Source organism: Numida meleagris, chromosome 2, assembly GCF_002078875.1.
Source record: "Numida meleagris isolate 19003 breed g44 Domestic line chromosome 2, NumMel1.0, whole genome shotgun sequence".
Classification (NCBI taxonomy): Eukaryota; Metazoa; Chordata; class Aves; order Galliformes; family Numididae; genus Numida; species Numida meleagris.
The window spans coordinates 25896249-25913399 of record NC_034410.1 but is presented as its reverse complement, the minus strand read 5'-3'; the positions used below and the strand labels follow the sequence as shown (position 1 = coordinate 25913399).

The following is a 17151-nucleotide window of genomic DNA, read 5'->3' as shown; positions in this document are numbered from 1 at the left end:
GAGTTTTACAAACTATGAGTAGGTTTTCTGAACAAAGAACTGGGAAAACTTCTAAAAAAAGTTTGAAATTGCACAGTGATCGTCCACATTTTGCAAAGATAGTAACTTTAAATCCATGTCCCCCACTCTTCATTAAGAGCTCCATGTTGTCAATATTCTTTGCCAATGGAAAAGTTATAATAGAGACAATTGCAGAAAAACCCTTTTGACTTTCTTTTGATTCAAGGAAAAAAAAGCAAAACTACTAATGGAATCACACAGGCATAAAATTACTTTAAATAAAGGTATGGACAGTTAATGTAGACACCAGATGGCACACTCGCTCAACACAGATCAAAGCGAGCACCTTGAATGGCTTTGGTATTCATCAAAATATATCTCTGGAATAATTATTTAGTTTTCTGTAACGCTGGCAGTAATAAAAAGGGAACTACCAGACAAAAAAAAAAAAGAAATGGCACTAAATCAATATATGATTAAAACAATAAATACATCAACCATGAAGCTTAATTACAGAGACTTACAATTTGCTCCCCCCTTTTTAGTTTCCTTTCTTGAAAGAACTTTTATTTTGTAGGAAATTTTTTTGCAACATTCCTGTCTCCATGCTGTCAAGCTGTGCTATCATTGTAGTATCACTGGCAATTAACATCAAATTACTGTTTCTAAGAATTAAACATAAGAGTTTGAGAATTAGAAGGACTACTTTACATCCCTTAAAAAAAAAAAAAAACATATTTCTTCCAAAATAAACAGATTCGGAGAACTCAGAACAGTGAAGGCAAAACAAAAACAAACAAAAACAACCCTGGAAAAACAAGTCAGTTTGCTGATGCTAAAGAAATTCTTTTCTGGAAAACTTAAGTTTGGCCTTGCAAAAGCAGACATTTGAAAAACTGCCAGATATCAATCGTTACATCATTCAAATATCATTTGGAATATGTCCACCTTTTCATGTCTTTACTATAGTAAAAAGAAGTTATCTACAAATTTTGTTTCTGAAAAATGCAAAACAAAGGATTAAAGACTAACGACTCGTCCCTCCCCAAGTACTCTTATATAGTCCATTCACTTCAAACATTGTTGAAGAGCTGCATTACTTTATTTTACTTTCTTTCAAGCCCAAACAAGTAGTTCATAACTATCTATGCAACTGTCAAGTATTGCTGTATTTGGCAGGCTGATAGATCTAGTTTCTACACGTTTGAATTGATACACCATAGACTTGTTTGAACTTCAGTACTTAGTATTGAGGGGTAAAAAAATAAAAAAGGTAATTTACAACATTCTTTCTTATAAATACCTTTAGTTTCAGAAAACTGAGGAAATTCTGATTTAATTTTTTCTCATGTACAATTAACAGCAATTTCCAAGATGAATATCACAAAGGCACTGCTACCTAATGAAGCAACCTTCATTTTGAATTCTACTCAAACTTGAACAGTGAATTGGCCAATCACTGACAATGTCATCTAACATGACAGATAAGAGTTTTAATATTATTTACTGTCTTTATGAAACCCTGAACACTCAAACTGGAATTGTTTTCCTGTTTTCCTTCTGTAAATATCCCTTATTCAAAACTTGTATCTATGACATCACATAATTAAATTACACAATAGATGTTTGGAAAGAACTTGCCTGAAATACTTCAATTAAACACAAAATAACAACTGTTTATCTTTTAATATATGTAGTAAGAAAAAGAAAATAATTACTCCTCTCTTCATACTTCAAACAAAAGCAACAAATACTAATTTATTCTAAATTATAGTATTTATTTGTAAAACAAAAGCAAAATACACAATTCCCTGTGCTGAATACAGTTTGTAGGTGCTTTGTCAGTATTTTCTTTTTTTTTTTTTTTTAAACTAATCTACTTAAGAGCGTAGCCCCTCAGGCACAGATTTGTTTTCTTTCATGTTCCAAAGAACGAACAGCACACTGCTGGCAAATAAAATAATTCTTTTCCCCAAAACACTGAGTTTTTACTGCTTAACAGAAAAGCCCCTGTCTGCTCACTGGATTTTATACAGAGTGATTATAGAAAAAAAAGTTATCAGATTTTCAGTTTTCAAGTAATGAAAATAAGAAAATCAGAAGATGGAATCATTTTGAAATCCCTCAAGAAACTATTCAATGCCCTAAATCCTTTACAAAAAGATAACTTCTCCATTTCAACAGTGGGCAAATGTTTTCATTAAAAAGGAACTAAAAATGGAATCTACACACAAAAAAATGCTAATATGCTCATTAAAAGAACCCCAGAATTACAAGAAAAAGCATTCCCTACCACCCCTTACAGCACACAGCCAGCCCCAGCTGCACAGTTTTGCTTTAGAAGACATGCGTGTTTGTGACCTTTCTTACAGAAACTCCTTTATTCAGATGGAAGACAGCATGTATACTAGACAAACTGGAAACTTTCAAGTAAAGGAACTATTGAAATTATGCTTAGAGATTTTTTTTTCCAAGGGACAGAAGCAGCATACTCATTTTGAAAAAAGTACGACACCAGACTACCAAAATTATTTAACTGATGAGAACTTCGGTGAACAATCACCTGTGTTTTCTTTTTCATTTGAGGATATCAAAGGAAGTTGCAATTTATAAAAAGCTGATTTGTGTTAATAAGGATAATCTCATGAAGGTTCTCATAAACTGAACATGCATAATTGTATAGAAGAATAGCATTAATCTCTCACCTTACTGCTGTAAAGCACTAGCTGTACCTCTTAGAAACATACACTATTACACAGTGTTTTCTTTTAATCTTTGTAACAAAAACATCCAACATGAAAAAACTATAGGTTCTGAGAGCAAACATTAAAATATCTTCAGCTTTTTAACCCATACTAAAAAAGCCACAATGTTTAGATAGCTCAAGTTTATGCAAATTAGCTATCGGTTCTCTGAAATTCACTAGCAGCAGCAATAATGATTTATGAAGCTTATACAAGTATGAAATTGGAATTACGAGGATTATGGATTTAAATAGAACTAGTTTGAAAAGTTATCTACTGAAATCCAGAAAATTGCTTAAACAATTACTAAGATTACTGAATAAGGCTTGAATTGTATAAGCAAAAACATTGCTTATATTCTGTCCACTAATTCAGCTCTTACACAATAGACTAAAGACCTAACAGTCTCTTCACATTCGTTAAACACTTGTTCAGAACCTGATTCAGAGAACTCTTATTTTTAAATTTACCTTTGAGCATTTATGTATAATCTTACACGACATTTTTAGGCAAGTTTAAAGCAAGAAATGTGTTCTCATAAACTTTAATTCTCTTTCACGTTCAGTACGCGAGGCACTCTCTTCAAAACAATGCAGTCCAAAGGGCTGCGCATTCTCACTGTTGTCTCACTCTGAAATGGTTGCTCTTGATATAAATATCCTTTGATACAAATACCCCAAACCATTTGAAGCCTAAGAGATTGAAACACTAGAGCACATTTACAGAGTTGTTTTTAAAAACAACTTACACAGCATTACGGTGCAAAATACTGTCCTGACAAAATTTAGAGAACTGCACAAGCAAGAAGCGCAGTCCTAACTCTGAAGAGCCTTCTCCAGTCACACTTCTCTCTCACTTAAAATTCTAGAGGGACGCTGAGTCCTCAGTGTTATAGAGAAGCTGCGAACACCAGTGTATCCCCAGTTGCCACTGGTCTCTGGTCCTCTCGGTTCAGATCTAAGATTAGGCTGAGCAATATAGTCCTAGTAGGAAACATAAATTTTCATTAGAGTCTCCACCTCCCTCTCAACCAGTTGGAAAAGAAATATAACTCACAGCTCTTCCCAGCACAGCAATTAGTTATGAGCCAAGTTTCTGCACAAGCAGACTGAAGATATAAAGAAACGGCACCTCATTAAAAATAACACAGAACATCCCATTCTAAAACTCTGTTAAGAAGTATCTTGAGACAGATGTAAGGCTAAGCAGTTAAGAGACTTAAAATGAGAATACTCTGGAAATACTTCTAAGTTCAGACAAAACGAAGTAAAAGAGATCAAATAGGTTAAAGAAATTAAACAGATATCCTATTTATCGTTAAGAGTAACACAAAACAAAAATAATACAAGGTGGAAAAACAATGGAAAAACAAATTTCTATTTTCTTTTAAAAAGAATTTGCCCATGGAAAAGAAAATCCACAATATAACTGAATTCAGGAGCTTTGATGGATTACAATACATATACACACGCATATATATTTGCAGGATTTAAGTACACATTCATAGGTAGATTAGATGAGAAACAATATTGTAATTCTTAATATTTCTCAAATGTCATCTTATTCTTTATAGCCAGATGGAAATGTGAGGAAAAAAACACATTACAAATAAGGTAAAAACCAATCACTCATGAAAAAGTCTGTATTTTATCACGTCTACTAAATATGAGTTGCAAGACAAATTAATAACAAAATTTAGAAAGTGGAGAGTCTATCTAATATAGTGTTTCATATAGTTAGCACACAGGATTAATTAACTGCTTATATTTGTACAATGCATGTAAAATTCTTACAGATATCAGCTAATAATACCTAATCCAAATTTATCAAAATAAAAAACAGTAGAGCCTACCCATAATTTGTGCCAACAAAGTAACGAAGAGCTAAATACAACAAACTGCTACAATGAAATCCAAACAGGTAAGATGCATTCTGTTTTCTTGGGTATGTAGTAACACCAAAACAAAACAAAACAAAAGCCTTCTAAGAACTGAAATTTATGCAAAACACATGGAAATTCCCTTAAAAGCAACAAACATAAAATTCAACAGTCTTTAATTGCACTCGTTGATTATAACTGTAAACAAGGATGACTCCACACTGGGTTTACCAATTTCTTGCAAAACAAAACTAAATTGAATAAAATGTTCAGAGATACTAAGATGAAAGAACTGTGAAGTTAATACATTTTCAAATTACTCACTTTTTTCTTCCTTATTTTAATATTTACATCAAGTAAATACACGAAAGAGAGACCAAGTATCTGGTCATCACCACTAAATCATACCACGGAGAAGTTCTCTCCATAATCAGACCAAATCCTTCCTTTCTAATAAAGAAGGTGGCTGGGAATCCCATACAACTTGGAGGTGTCTACTATGTCTTCCAAGGTCAGCACTTTTCATTTTGTTACACCGCCTAGATGTATCAAACCCAAGAAAGAATTCAGCAGAGTTCAGAAAAAGAAACAAGCAAGCTATCAAGTGTGTGAACTTTCTCTTCCATGGTTAAGCAAAAGACAATGGGGAGTGAAACAAAAAAAAAGTCAGCTACAGGAAAGCTAAACAATCACAGCTAAAGAGTTTATCAGAGATAACTTTATAACACGATACCATATCTTTCAAATTTGTGTTTCGCAGAAAAGAGAAGAACTGGAGAGAACTGAAAGACAACATAAAAATTCAACCAGAGGAACAAAGTCTTTCTCAGACTGGTAGCCATAATTCTTCCACAGTGTAATGTCATACTTTGCCAACATATTGGCTCACTCAAAGTAAATATTATTACTACGTTATATAATGGCATGCGTGTTAATAGGGGAGGTACCAGATCCCCATGCAGCATCAGTGACTTATCATCACAGTGAGGGGAGCACTTAACAACAGCTGCACAAACTTCTCTACACTTCGCACAGAAGAAACTTGGGCAGTATCGCATAAGCAGAGTAATGATGCATCATGGTTCTGGCCCAGTTCAGGCTAGTTCCATGACTAATATAGTGAGAGTGTTCAAAACCAAAGGCCTTACTCTACTGCTGTAGGTAAGACAGCTAGGGAGCACACACCGCAGAGACGAGCGGGAAGAGAACAGTCTCATGACTCCCAGTCAGTTTTATCTTTCCCTCTGAACGGAAAACGGAAATGGAATAACAAAGTCTTCTGGGAGCTGTAGTTCACTCTTTCTCTTCTGAGACAGATATGCAGAACTAATGACAACCCACGAAACTACAGCATTAACTCTAATTCCCAGTATACCACGTGATGTTATGATGCAGAATACCAATAACAAAAATCATAAAATAATGACATAAAGCAAGCTGGCTTTCCTGTACATTCACAAATCCATACTATACCTTACATCACCCTTCTGTCACCAGTATGAATGTCTTTCCTGCAATACTTTTAGTTCTCTTTCCCATAATCATTCCAATCAATTCCTAACCCTTACCGCTATATTAGGTTTAGAAATGGGAAAGAGAAAGAAGAAAAATGGGAGAAGAAATGTAAAGAGTTCAGTAAACAGGAAAACCAGATTAAGTCTCTCTTCTACATGAACAACATGACCACAGTCAGTTTAACCTATCCAGACAACTGTTAAGAACCTACTGAATCTCACATACAAGGAAGAAGGGAATTTTCATTCAGTGAGAAGAAAGAGGACAAAAAAAATGTTTCTCCCCTACAGGCACCCAGTTATTCATAAAATTTAATTCCGTGAATAGTCCAAACAGTTACACCTAAATTAATTGTTTTGTCTTGAGTTAGGAGGACTCAATGATCCTTATGGGCCCTTTCCAGTTCAGGTTCCTCTATGGTTTTATTCTTAAAGCTCTTCTTCATCACAGATTAGGAAAAGGAACTATAAGGTAAATCAAAGCTGCAGCCCAAGCATTCCAAATATATTCAAATTTATTTAAACCAAACATTTAGGAGAAAAAAAACCTGCTTAATCCCACGAGGGTATACACAGAGAAGTATAGTGTATCTACTAGTACAAACATCGTAAATCAGAAAATGCCTCCGAAGAAAACGAAGTTCCAATCAATCTAACCAACTGTATGCTAGAGGAAGTATATCTAACCCTAAATTGAGTGAGTTTAGATATGTTCTAAGATTGGTATTATTTTGAAAGAACCAGTTTACATATAAATACTACGAATGACAAAGGGTCAGTGGAGCATGAGTTATTCCCTAAACTGGACCAAAAAGTCCTTTGATAAAATTTATGTACATTTTGTGAGTGATGTGACACATCACACATAGAAAACCTTGTTTTATGAGTAGGAGAACAAAATGTTAAGCACCAGAACACTAGAAGAACACAGTGGAATACAGAGATTAATGCAAAGTTCTACTCTAAAGTGAAAGAAGTTAAACATTTCTTTAGTCTAAGAAGCAAGAGTTCTTCTAAAAACAAAATAAACAAAAGCAAGCTAGAAAAAAGAAACACCACCAAACAAAAATGAATGATAAAAACTTGCACCGCTATCCACCAGGAAAGTTAAAACACACAATGACAGGCAAGTGCCGTAACAGGGTCTTGTGATAATCAAGAACTATGCAGTCAGATAGCAGGTTATTCAGATATAACAAAATAAATTACTTTTCAATTTTAATTGTCAATATATATCTACCTGAGTGTATGAGAACAAAGTGCCTGTTCTTTTAAGGCAAAAAAACACTTGTAAAGGATAAGCTTAAGTGCAAACAGTGCTTTCTGTTTTTCTGCACTTAACAAGGGCTTTAGTGATCAAGACGACTGGAAAAGCTTACACATCTCTTTAGTTTAGAATTCTGTATCACACATTATTATTTACTTCAGCAAAAGTGCATTTTTAACACGTTATAAAGCCTTACTCAACATAAGTAATAAAAGCTTATTCAAAAGGCCCAAAAGATAAGTTATTTTAAACAAAACTATTATGAATACGAGCTGTATAACAATAACTCAGCTGTTATTTACCGTATTTCTGATTGGAATTTTCTTCGGTTCCGGTGGCACATCCTGAGGAACAAATTTCACTGGTTCCTTAATCTGCCTCCGTGATCTTTTGGTCCCATCTGGTAAGGTTTCCATGGCAATATCAGCTTCCATGTCACTGCTACCTGCCTGGTCACACTCTGAGCACTGCCTGTGAAGTGAAAGATTTTTTATTTAAAACCGCAGCCACAAAAGCACAAAAACAAACGTGTTGAGGTAGAAAAAAAAGAAAGAAGTGTTTGGGTTTAAAAGAAGTAAATTAAAGTCAGTAAACCCTATGGCAACTAAAAGAATCTCTTAAATGCATGATAATCATCTGTGCATAAAAACAGTGAGACTTATTCTGTTGCTGTGTTGCTTTCTTTTTGACAGTACTTTGAAAAGCAAGATTTTAGAAGTACAATATAATCTTACTTCAGCATTTGTATTCTACCATATCCCTGTGTTTAATGGTGTCCACTGATCTGTAATGTATTCATTATTGAAAATGCTGGTGTAGTTTAATCTCTACAATGACATACTGCTGAAATCATTCTGACGAGAGTGGTCTTTAGTGCCAGGGATTTAGAAAAAATGTCCATTATGAAAATCAATTGTAAAATCTATTTCCTAAGGGAGAAGATTTTAAATCTGAAAAAAAAAAAAATAGTTACATATTAATAATCTTTGAATAGTAAGTTGAAAATACATGCCTGTTGAGTTTCTGAGAAAGTACCTAATCACAATCTGAACTTCAAAGCGTACATCATCTGAGGAAATGCTATTGACAAGCTCCAAGATAGGATTAACAAGATGGGAAAGTCAACAAGTTTTGTTCTCATTTGCAGAAATGACTCATTTTATGCGAAGTCATAAATGCAGATGGTAACTAAAAATACGTTAAATGAAAATTTTAAAATGATATCCATGGACAGAGGCTCTTTTCATTTTCTCCTCACACTTTTTCCATTCAGCAAACTATAAATCCTTTCAAGTAATTCTAATTCATCAATGTTTTTTGTATATTCAACATATTCCTTTAATAGTATCCACTAAAAAATAAAAAATGCCCTGCTATTCATTGGCATTAAAAGTTATCTAAATTAAACGTTATCTAAATGAAGTTGCAAATGTGCTTTGCAAGGAGACGGGCCAAAATATTTATTTAGTTATTTGAAGTTAAATGTTAATAAACACTTGAGAGAAGGCATGCCCATCATGCAGCTAACCACAAGAACATATGTTGGGTATGTACTGATTTTGTCATCTGGGTATGTTCAACAGAAACAGTTTTGCTCCAGTAATATCAACTCAAGTGATCTTAAAAAGCAAACATTCTTGCCTTTATTTTGAAATGCCATTGCTGACTAGTTTTTAGTCCAAATTCCAATTCCTGTTCAACTCAACAGAAGAAAACCACAAATACTACACACAAAATGCTTTTAAACTGCATTTTTAACAAAGGCTGCTTGTGATGTATGGTTCCATAACTTTTTTTTTTATATATACCAACTGAAAAAAACCAAACAAAAAAGAAGTCCATCAGTGGTCTTACAGCCTATTCCAATGGGAATCAAAGCTCTGTATTTACTTGAACATCTGGCTACACCTGCAGCTACTGGCATTGGTTGCAGTCTGCTACACAAACCAGTGGCTGACAAGTTATATTACCGAGGGTCTAATCCTGGACTGAGGAACTGTTACCAGTGTGACTTTGGCAAAATCAACACCTGTCTGGTTTAATTTTTCCATATGTAAAATTAAGACAATTGCTGCTGCATTATAATGTTATGAAGATTAATCATCTATTGTTGTTAAAACACTTCAAACGATTAAAAATAGGACACGTGGCAGTGCTAGTGGCATTTGCTGATCCAGAAAAGCAGAAGTACTACGAGGCAGACTGCAGGAAAGATACCATTGTATGAAGAATTAATTAGTGGTCAAAACACAAGGAATTCAGCCCTTCGTTAACACTGCAGCATCAGTCACATTTAAATGGAAAGCACAACTAAAATTATTTGCTATGATCTGCTTACACAGATGTAAGCAATAGATGTGAAACTGTTCCTAAGCGCCATTTTGAGCAATTCTCACAAATGAGACTTATGGTAAAGTACGTACTGTATGTAAATTTAAAAAAGCATTCTATAATTAAAGAGCTACATTAAAAATGAAGCTTTCATAAGAGAAAAAACAGTGGTATGATCTTACAAAAATATCTGGAGCTGGGAATCTAGTCTGCTGAATCTGACACTCTGCATCTATTTAAAACATTCCCATTCTTTAGCTGTGGACTACTAAAAGGGAAGACCTTTTTCTCCTCCATAAGCTCAGGCAATTGCACAGAAAAACTATGCAGACATGTAAAGTACTCTAGTTTCACTAGGGCCCTATTTAAACATATAAATATCTTATTGTAATGATGATGTTAATGGAGAAGATAACAAGCATTTCATCCAAGAGGTAAGATACTACCTGCAGGTTTCTGAAATTCCATTTCTATGACCAAGATTGTTCTGAAACAGGTGGTAAAAAGTCCCACAACAATCAAAGAAAAAAGAAAGTTCCACAAAAAGAAAGCTGCAAAACCACAGCATGATGGGAGGCAGGAGGTAAACACACGGAACAAAACCTTACTAATACACTAAAGATGAAGGAAAAAAATGCAAGTTACAAACGCGAACTTCCAAGGAAACTCCTGATTTACTGGAATAGCATCTAATACCACAGGTAACTACATCTCATCAAACCTTTTATAAAGCAGTCAAGCTATGAAGTTGTTTTGTTGTTTGCTCCCACAAGATCCACAGAAAAGCTATTACAGAAATATAGTCTTCTAACATGGAAGAAATCTTCCTAACTTTCAGCTCCTATTATGGTTTATTTCAACACGGTTCTTGAATTTAAAGCACTCCTTTTTTCCCATTGTGCTATTTAATTCCAATATATTCACAGAAAGCACGGAACTCCCATTCCTTCCCTGGCAATGCTAAAGTCATGTTCATTTTATTCTGTCTCTTCAAGGTCAATCAGTGAATTGAGAACCTATCGCAACAGGTCATCTTTCCATCTGTTCAGACTATGTCTTAATTAGCAAGTATTGCCAAGCAGCACAAGTAACTTATAGGAAAAACACTGCTGAAGATTCTATTTCTGTACATGGCTTTTGTTTTGCCTTTACTCTGGATTTGCTTAATCTAGCCTCAGGGAAAATCAGTAGTTGAATGTAATAATCTTCTGGACTCATCTGAAAGTTACCATGTTTCATGGTCCACAATGTGAACCACAAAGCAGCAAGTGATTTACTCCAAAATGCACATTAAAATGTTGAAATAGATTTGCCCCCTGTAGAAAACAGGAGACCATAACTGAACATAATGTTCAGGCACAGACTAACAACAGTTTCCTTTATTTCAGATGTGATTTTTTTTTTTAACTTACTGCAAAAACAAATTCCCATAGTATGTGAAAGGTAAAATCCTTTACAGCAGTGGACATCAAGTAATCATGACAAAAGAGACTTGACAGCCAAAAGAAACACTTTCAACACAAAAATATACTCAACAGAAGTACCACCTTACACTTTCCTTAAATGATCATTAACTCAGAATTATAAGAGCTTTCATGTTGATCATATTGCTTCTTTCTTGTTTCCATTTATGTGAAAATAACTAAAAAAATAGTCTTCCACATCTTTTCAAAGGCAAGTACAAACGCCAAATTTAAATGAAAGTTAAATGAAGGCAATGCAACATCTTAGTCCCATGAGAAATGGTGTTACCAGACATCTAGTTAGATATTGGTCATACACAAAACATCCGTTCATCAGAAAAGACAACACTACCATGGTATTATTACAACAGCCATAACTCCATGATGCAGATACTACAAGTTGTTTTTCACACCACAAAGTGTTTTGAGCCTCATGCTCAAACTTTGGTTTCTCTAATTCTGTACATGAATACTTATGAAGAAAAAACTGCAGATTAGAGGCTTAAGAGATATTATCAGCTTCCCAAGGAAGTAAAAAAAAAATATCTGTCAGATAACCAATAAAGTGACTCCTAAAACTTACTGGAAATGTTTAATTCATGAAATCTCAGTAATGTTTAGAAGGTTTTCTAACTACAGAGATAGTCTTGGATTAAGCATTAAAAACAAACTACAGAATGTATGCATGTTTTTGTCATGTTTTAAATCTGACACGTGCTTGTGAGTTAGTACAAGGACCTGCAGTACCAGAGGTACTTCCTCATCCAACAGAGTAAGTAGATACTCATACTTCCCTAGCAAAAGACAGGAGCAGCAAATGAAAAAGAAAACACTTTATTAATTTTCAAACTAATGGTCCAGGCTAACTCTGAAACACTGCTTATCAAGTCTTTCCACAAAGCAAGTGTTTCTGCATTGTCCAAATAACTAGTAGTAAATACATTTCTGAGCATGCGTAGCTTCAAGTAGTGAATATATTTTTGAATGTAGGCAGCTTCAGGTAATGATTTAATTCAAATGTTTTACTTTAGGGTAAGCACCATAAGACCAAAGAGTGCTTCTCACAAAGTTATAGAAAATAATAGCATGAAAACACATTTTAACCTAGAAACAGATAAAAATGAAAAAGACTTACATTACCAATAAAATAAGTAGGAAGAATTATTTTTGTGAAGCGGGGATGAAAACAGAAGAGAGAAAACCCCATTACTTCCCCCTAAATTCAGTGCAAGCGTTGACATTGTGATGCTTCCTTATGTTGTAGACTTATGCAACAGAAAATCCACATGCACATTATGTACTGATGGAAATTTGTGAAATGATAATGAGAAAAGCTGTAGAAAACTGAACACTATCCCTTTATAAATGAAATGTCATGAAGTTGAAGATATTGCAAACAGACCTCAAAGACAACATATACGTAAACATAACACAAACCTAGTTTTAATTATAAAATTTTTGTAATGAAGCAAACGAGTTCTTTGCAGTATTAGATAGAAAAACAGAAAAACACATTGTGATGTTTCATTGAAAAGACAACATTATTGTTAACATTATGAAAAACTGAAGTCTTGTTCAATTATAATACCATGGAAGAATTACACTTGACTAATTGTGCTACACTGCATACTTTGTAGTTGATTGTGTGATGAAAATACAAAGGACTCATTCAGAACGTCACAGAAGTTCTTAAAAATCACAACAGGCCAATAGACAGGAAGAGGATTTGGAAGAAACAAGGATCCTCAGAGCAGTGTTTACTGTGAAAAGGGTAAATTTGAATCTTCTGTGCTGAGTGAACAGCACTACAGTGGTCTTTAAGAAAACGGTTCTGTGCTCACTTTAAAAAGGAAAACTGTTCAGTAATTAAGAGATTTTAATTAGGGAAAACAAGTCTATAGGAGATAAAAATCACCTCTTGAAATTTTTGAAACAATTAAATCACTCTGAGCTTAAGAAATATGGAATGTATGGAATAATAGCTTTAAGACAACAGCTGTGTCCTAGAAATTTGAACAAACATGATGAATTGTGTACTGGAATTGGGGAAAAAAAGAGGATTGCTTCATTCTGTTTCATTTTGGAGATAAAAAGACAGTGTATATTAACCAAAACAGTTTTTCATAGAGCTTCAAATAATCTCTCTCAGAGAATAAAGTTACACAAAATTTGCCATTTGCAATGACCGAACATCCTTCAATTAGGACAAGTGGAAAAAAAATCTACATCAATTTATATATGTAATGTTACATTGCACACACATTTATATTTAGGTGTCTGATTTCTTACCATTTGGATAAGAAAAACAAGCCAAGACCCGCTGGCTCAGGTTTCAATGACTGGTCTCAGAAATATGAATGAATGGCCAGATACAGAATGAGTACTCATGGGACTATTGGTCAAGGACTCATTCTAGTCTGTGGCCAAAATGAATTCCCACAGCAACTTTACCACCAAAATATTTTGGCCTTCAGGAACAAAAATAAAAACCATCAAGCAGAATATGATCACTAAACCCACTTTGGTTAATCTCAGTCCCTGGCATTTCATACGCTATCAGAGGTTGTTACTGTTTTTTCCAGAGACCTGGCGTCAATAGAAAGAGCTGGTCTCTGTTGGTAGTCAACAAGTGTTTCCTTAATAAAAATGTCAATATTTTACAGTCAGATCTTGATTTCACTGTATCATCTTTCAACACCTATGTTGTTTTTGCATTGGTTCAAATTTTTCCACTAGGAAAACACGAAGTCCTACTTCATCTAGAAAGGGCAGGGGTATAAAACTATTCAAGCTGTCAGGAAGGACAACAGAAGTTACACTTAGGACAATACATGACTCAAATGAATATTTTAGTATTTAACAACATTTCTAAAAAAATCAAAATTTCTGAACTTGTAAATAAACATATGCCACAGCATTTCACTCTAAAATCACCGGTCTACTTTGAGAGTACCACGTACAAACAGATATAAATTAACTATTTTAGTAATGGAAGATGAAAGCATTGTCATGCCCATTTAAAATGAGGACAAACTTTGAACTTACTATATTAAAAAGAATTTATTTCTAAAATATTCGAAGTGCAAAAACGTTATATTGGAGAAAACTGTCAGGCCTCTGAGTGGGGAAAATTCTTAGTATTAAGCACTTGGAACATGTTTATTATAAGTTGTGAGGCACTGTTACCAGGGACAAAAGATTTGCTACGATTTTGCCAAGTTTAAAATCACCTCCTTTTAATGTGTAGAAATACTTTGAACACTAATTATAATTTGGGTTTCATTTAATGAATTAGCCCTTAAATATAACAAAGGTTTTAATCTTTTTCTTACATTTAGTAGCAGATTTATTTCAACAATTCCAAAATCCATTTTTGTAAGCTGCAATGTAAATTCCTATAAAACAGTGAGCATGAAATGGAGAAAAATAAAGAACAATTAACCAATCCACATAGTGGCACACACGCAAGCTGAATTATTTTCTTAGTCTTTTGTTATTTCTGAGGATACTATATGGAGTAAACTCAAGCTAAACTAACCAAAGATTAAATAAATATATAGCTACAAATTATATGACAGCTAATTTGTTGTCAAACCTCTTGTAAAGGCTTAAGTTAGTAATTATGAAGTAAATGATTACAAGTGATAATGGAATGGAAAACAAAAATCAAGAAAATTATTTAAAACCATTTCCTGTTTTCAAAGTGGATTAAAGTCAACACTTCCAATCACTTTAAATAGAATATTTCAACCTGACTAACATTTCAAGGAATTTCCCACAATAGCCATCTTCTTACTTAATCTTTTTGCTTAAATTCATATTATACTCTATAGAAATATCTGAAAAGTACATCAAAAATCTGCATTTTTATTCACTGCTTAATCAAAAGATTAAAAATTTATTCATAACAGCAGGTGGGAAAAACCTGCTGAACTCCAACTTAGATTAAGGGTTCATTCAGTATGCTCTCTACTGATCCTGAAAAGAATACATAAAGGCATGTAAATGATGAAAAGAATGTAATCAATACAGATCAATTTGTCTGCTATAATCTCAGTCTCTAGAATATGTCTTAGCTAATTAGAAGTAAAAGCAAACTTTGTGATCTGAGGTCTAACTGAAGCATGAATTAACAACAAAGATAAGTCAGAACTTTGAAATAACAGCGTGTGCTACCTGTCCTATTCTAACACCTATTGAGAATTATAGTTTTATATCTTTGACCAAAGGCTGTTAACAAGTCTTTTCAACTCAAGTTAAAAAGAAACCAAGAACATCCTGTAAAAAACTTCCATGTAACTGCTTCATAAATTGGACCAAAGATATGAACAGAATTTCCTCAAAATAGACAGATGTCCAAAATCATAGACAGTAATGAATAATTTAAGGAAAATTACGTTCAGAAAAATTTTAGTGAGTGAATCTTTCTAAGCTTTTCAGCTTTTAAAGCAAATCTCAAATTATTAAGTTTACTGGTATAAATTCAGGTTGTATCATATTATGATAAAACAAAGCGAAAAAGAAAAGAGACCACTCATTTCAGGTATCAGCCACCTTGATCTGCACACAATACATCATCAAAATAGTGCAAACAAGATTATTTAGATGTTCTATGGAAGTCTAAAGAAAAATTAAGTGACATATGAAGAAAAACAGAAGTGGAGTTTTCTGGATTATAATCATTACACTGTATTTGCAGAATGAATTCTTAGAATATACTGATCTGATATCTTAGCATTCAGACTAGGTGATGATCATTCCTAGAGATGCTGTACACTAACTTCTTTCCAGATAAAAACTGTTTCTGACACATTTCAGAGCAGTTTAGAAATATGCAGAACAGAGTAGCACACTAATTCTATGACATTTAGAAATCAGCACATCTACACATTAACAGTTCTCTATTACACTTAGCTTTTGTTCTGCTCCACTCCCACAGAAAGAATTTTAATTCATGGAAATATAACTGTAGTAAGTACAATTATACATATGCTTTTCCCGTTGCAGAAGACAGAGTTAACCCAAGTGATTTCCTATATTGCAATAAAACACTACTAACAAGTTTACTTTTAATTACTTACAAATATTTTCTTAAAGATCTAGACAGAAGAGTTGTGTATCTGGGCCCTGAGTGTAAGAGATCATTCCTTTTTCTGCACCTTTGTCTCAAAGCTTGCTGTTGGACACAGATGGACAAGTCCAGGCAACTCCCGGTCAAAGTTCGAGAGATCCTTTGTCTGAAGATTTGCAGGCCAGGGGCAACAGGGAGAGGTAAGTAGCAGCTTAATGGCCAAGAAGTAGTCTTTCGTGTGGGCTCATCTCGAGGGAGATAACCATACCTGCATGCTCAGGGATGCCTGCACATGACTCTTACTTAAGTGCCCAGGAATGCCACATTGGCAGAAGAAGAGGATAAAAAATGGACCTACAACCAAGAGGTTGTGTCTGATATCAGATGCCTCATCACGTGATACCTGCCTGCTGCCCGACTCTCCTGGGCCTGCTACCTGAGGCCTACTTGTTTCTCCTGGATTCACTGTCGCTGTACCTGCTTGCTGCCTAGGGCTGGCCACTTTGCTGCTGCCCTCCCCTGTGCTCTTGCTCCTGTATCAGCCTCAGACCATTGGAATATCGTGCAACGGGACGCTTCGGGATCTCTGGTGGTGACTATCCTTGCTTTACATCATTCTTGCTCTTTCCTATCTTTCCCGGTGCCTGCTTTCCCTTCCCCATCACCCCAATTCGTAATTATCGCCAGCCATCCCTCCCCATCTCCCTGATTGACTAGCATATGTGATAAAGCGGTCAGACCTTTAAACCATTGTTTCTTAATCTCACCTCAAGTATACATATATCAAAGAAACTCCTCTTGCTCTGATAATCAGTGTGAGACACTGAGATAAACAGAAAACCAAGCTGTTCATTTCCTGTGGTTTTCTGCTATTCTTACATC

The 17151-nt window shown here is 34.4% G+C and overlaps 1 protein-coding gene across 5 annotated transcripts in view; it reads right to left on the bottom strand.

The window, feature by feature from the left end:
• Positions 1-17151, bottom strand: part of PHF14 (PHD finger protein 14) — a 168892-nt gene that overhangs the window by 102299 nt on the left and 49442 nt on the right. For all 5 annotated transcript variants that reach the window (XM_021385973.1, XM_021385974.1, XM_021385975.1 and 2 more), the window contains exon 14: positions 7707-7875. In XM_021385973.1, coding sequence (XP_021241648.1) covers positions 7707-7875 — 169 coding nt within the window. The remainder of the gene's footprint in view (positions 1-7706; positions 7876-17151) is intronic.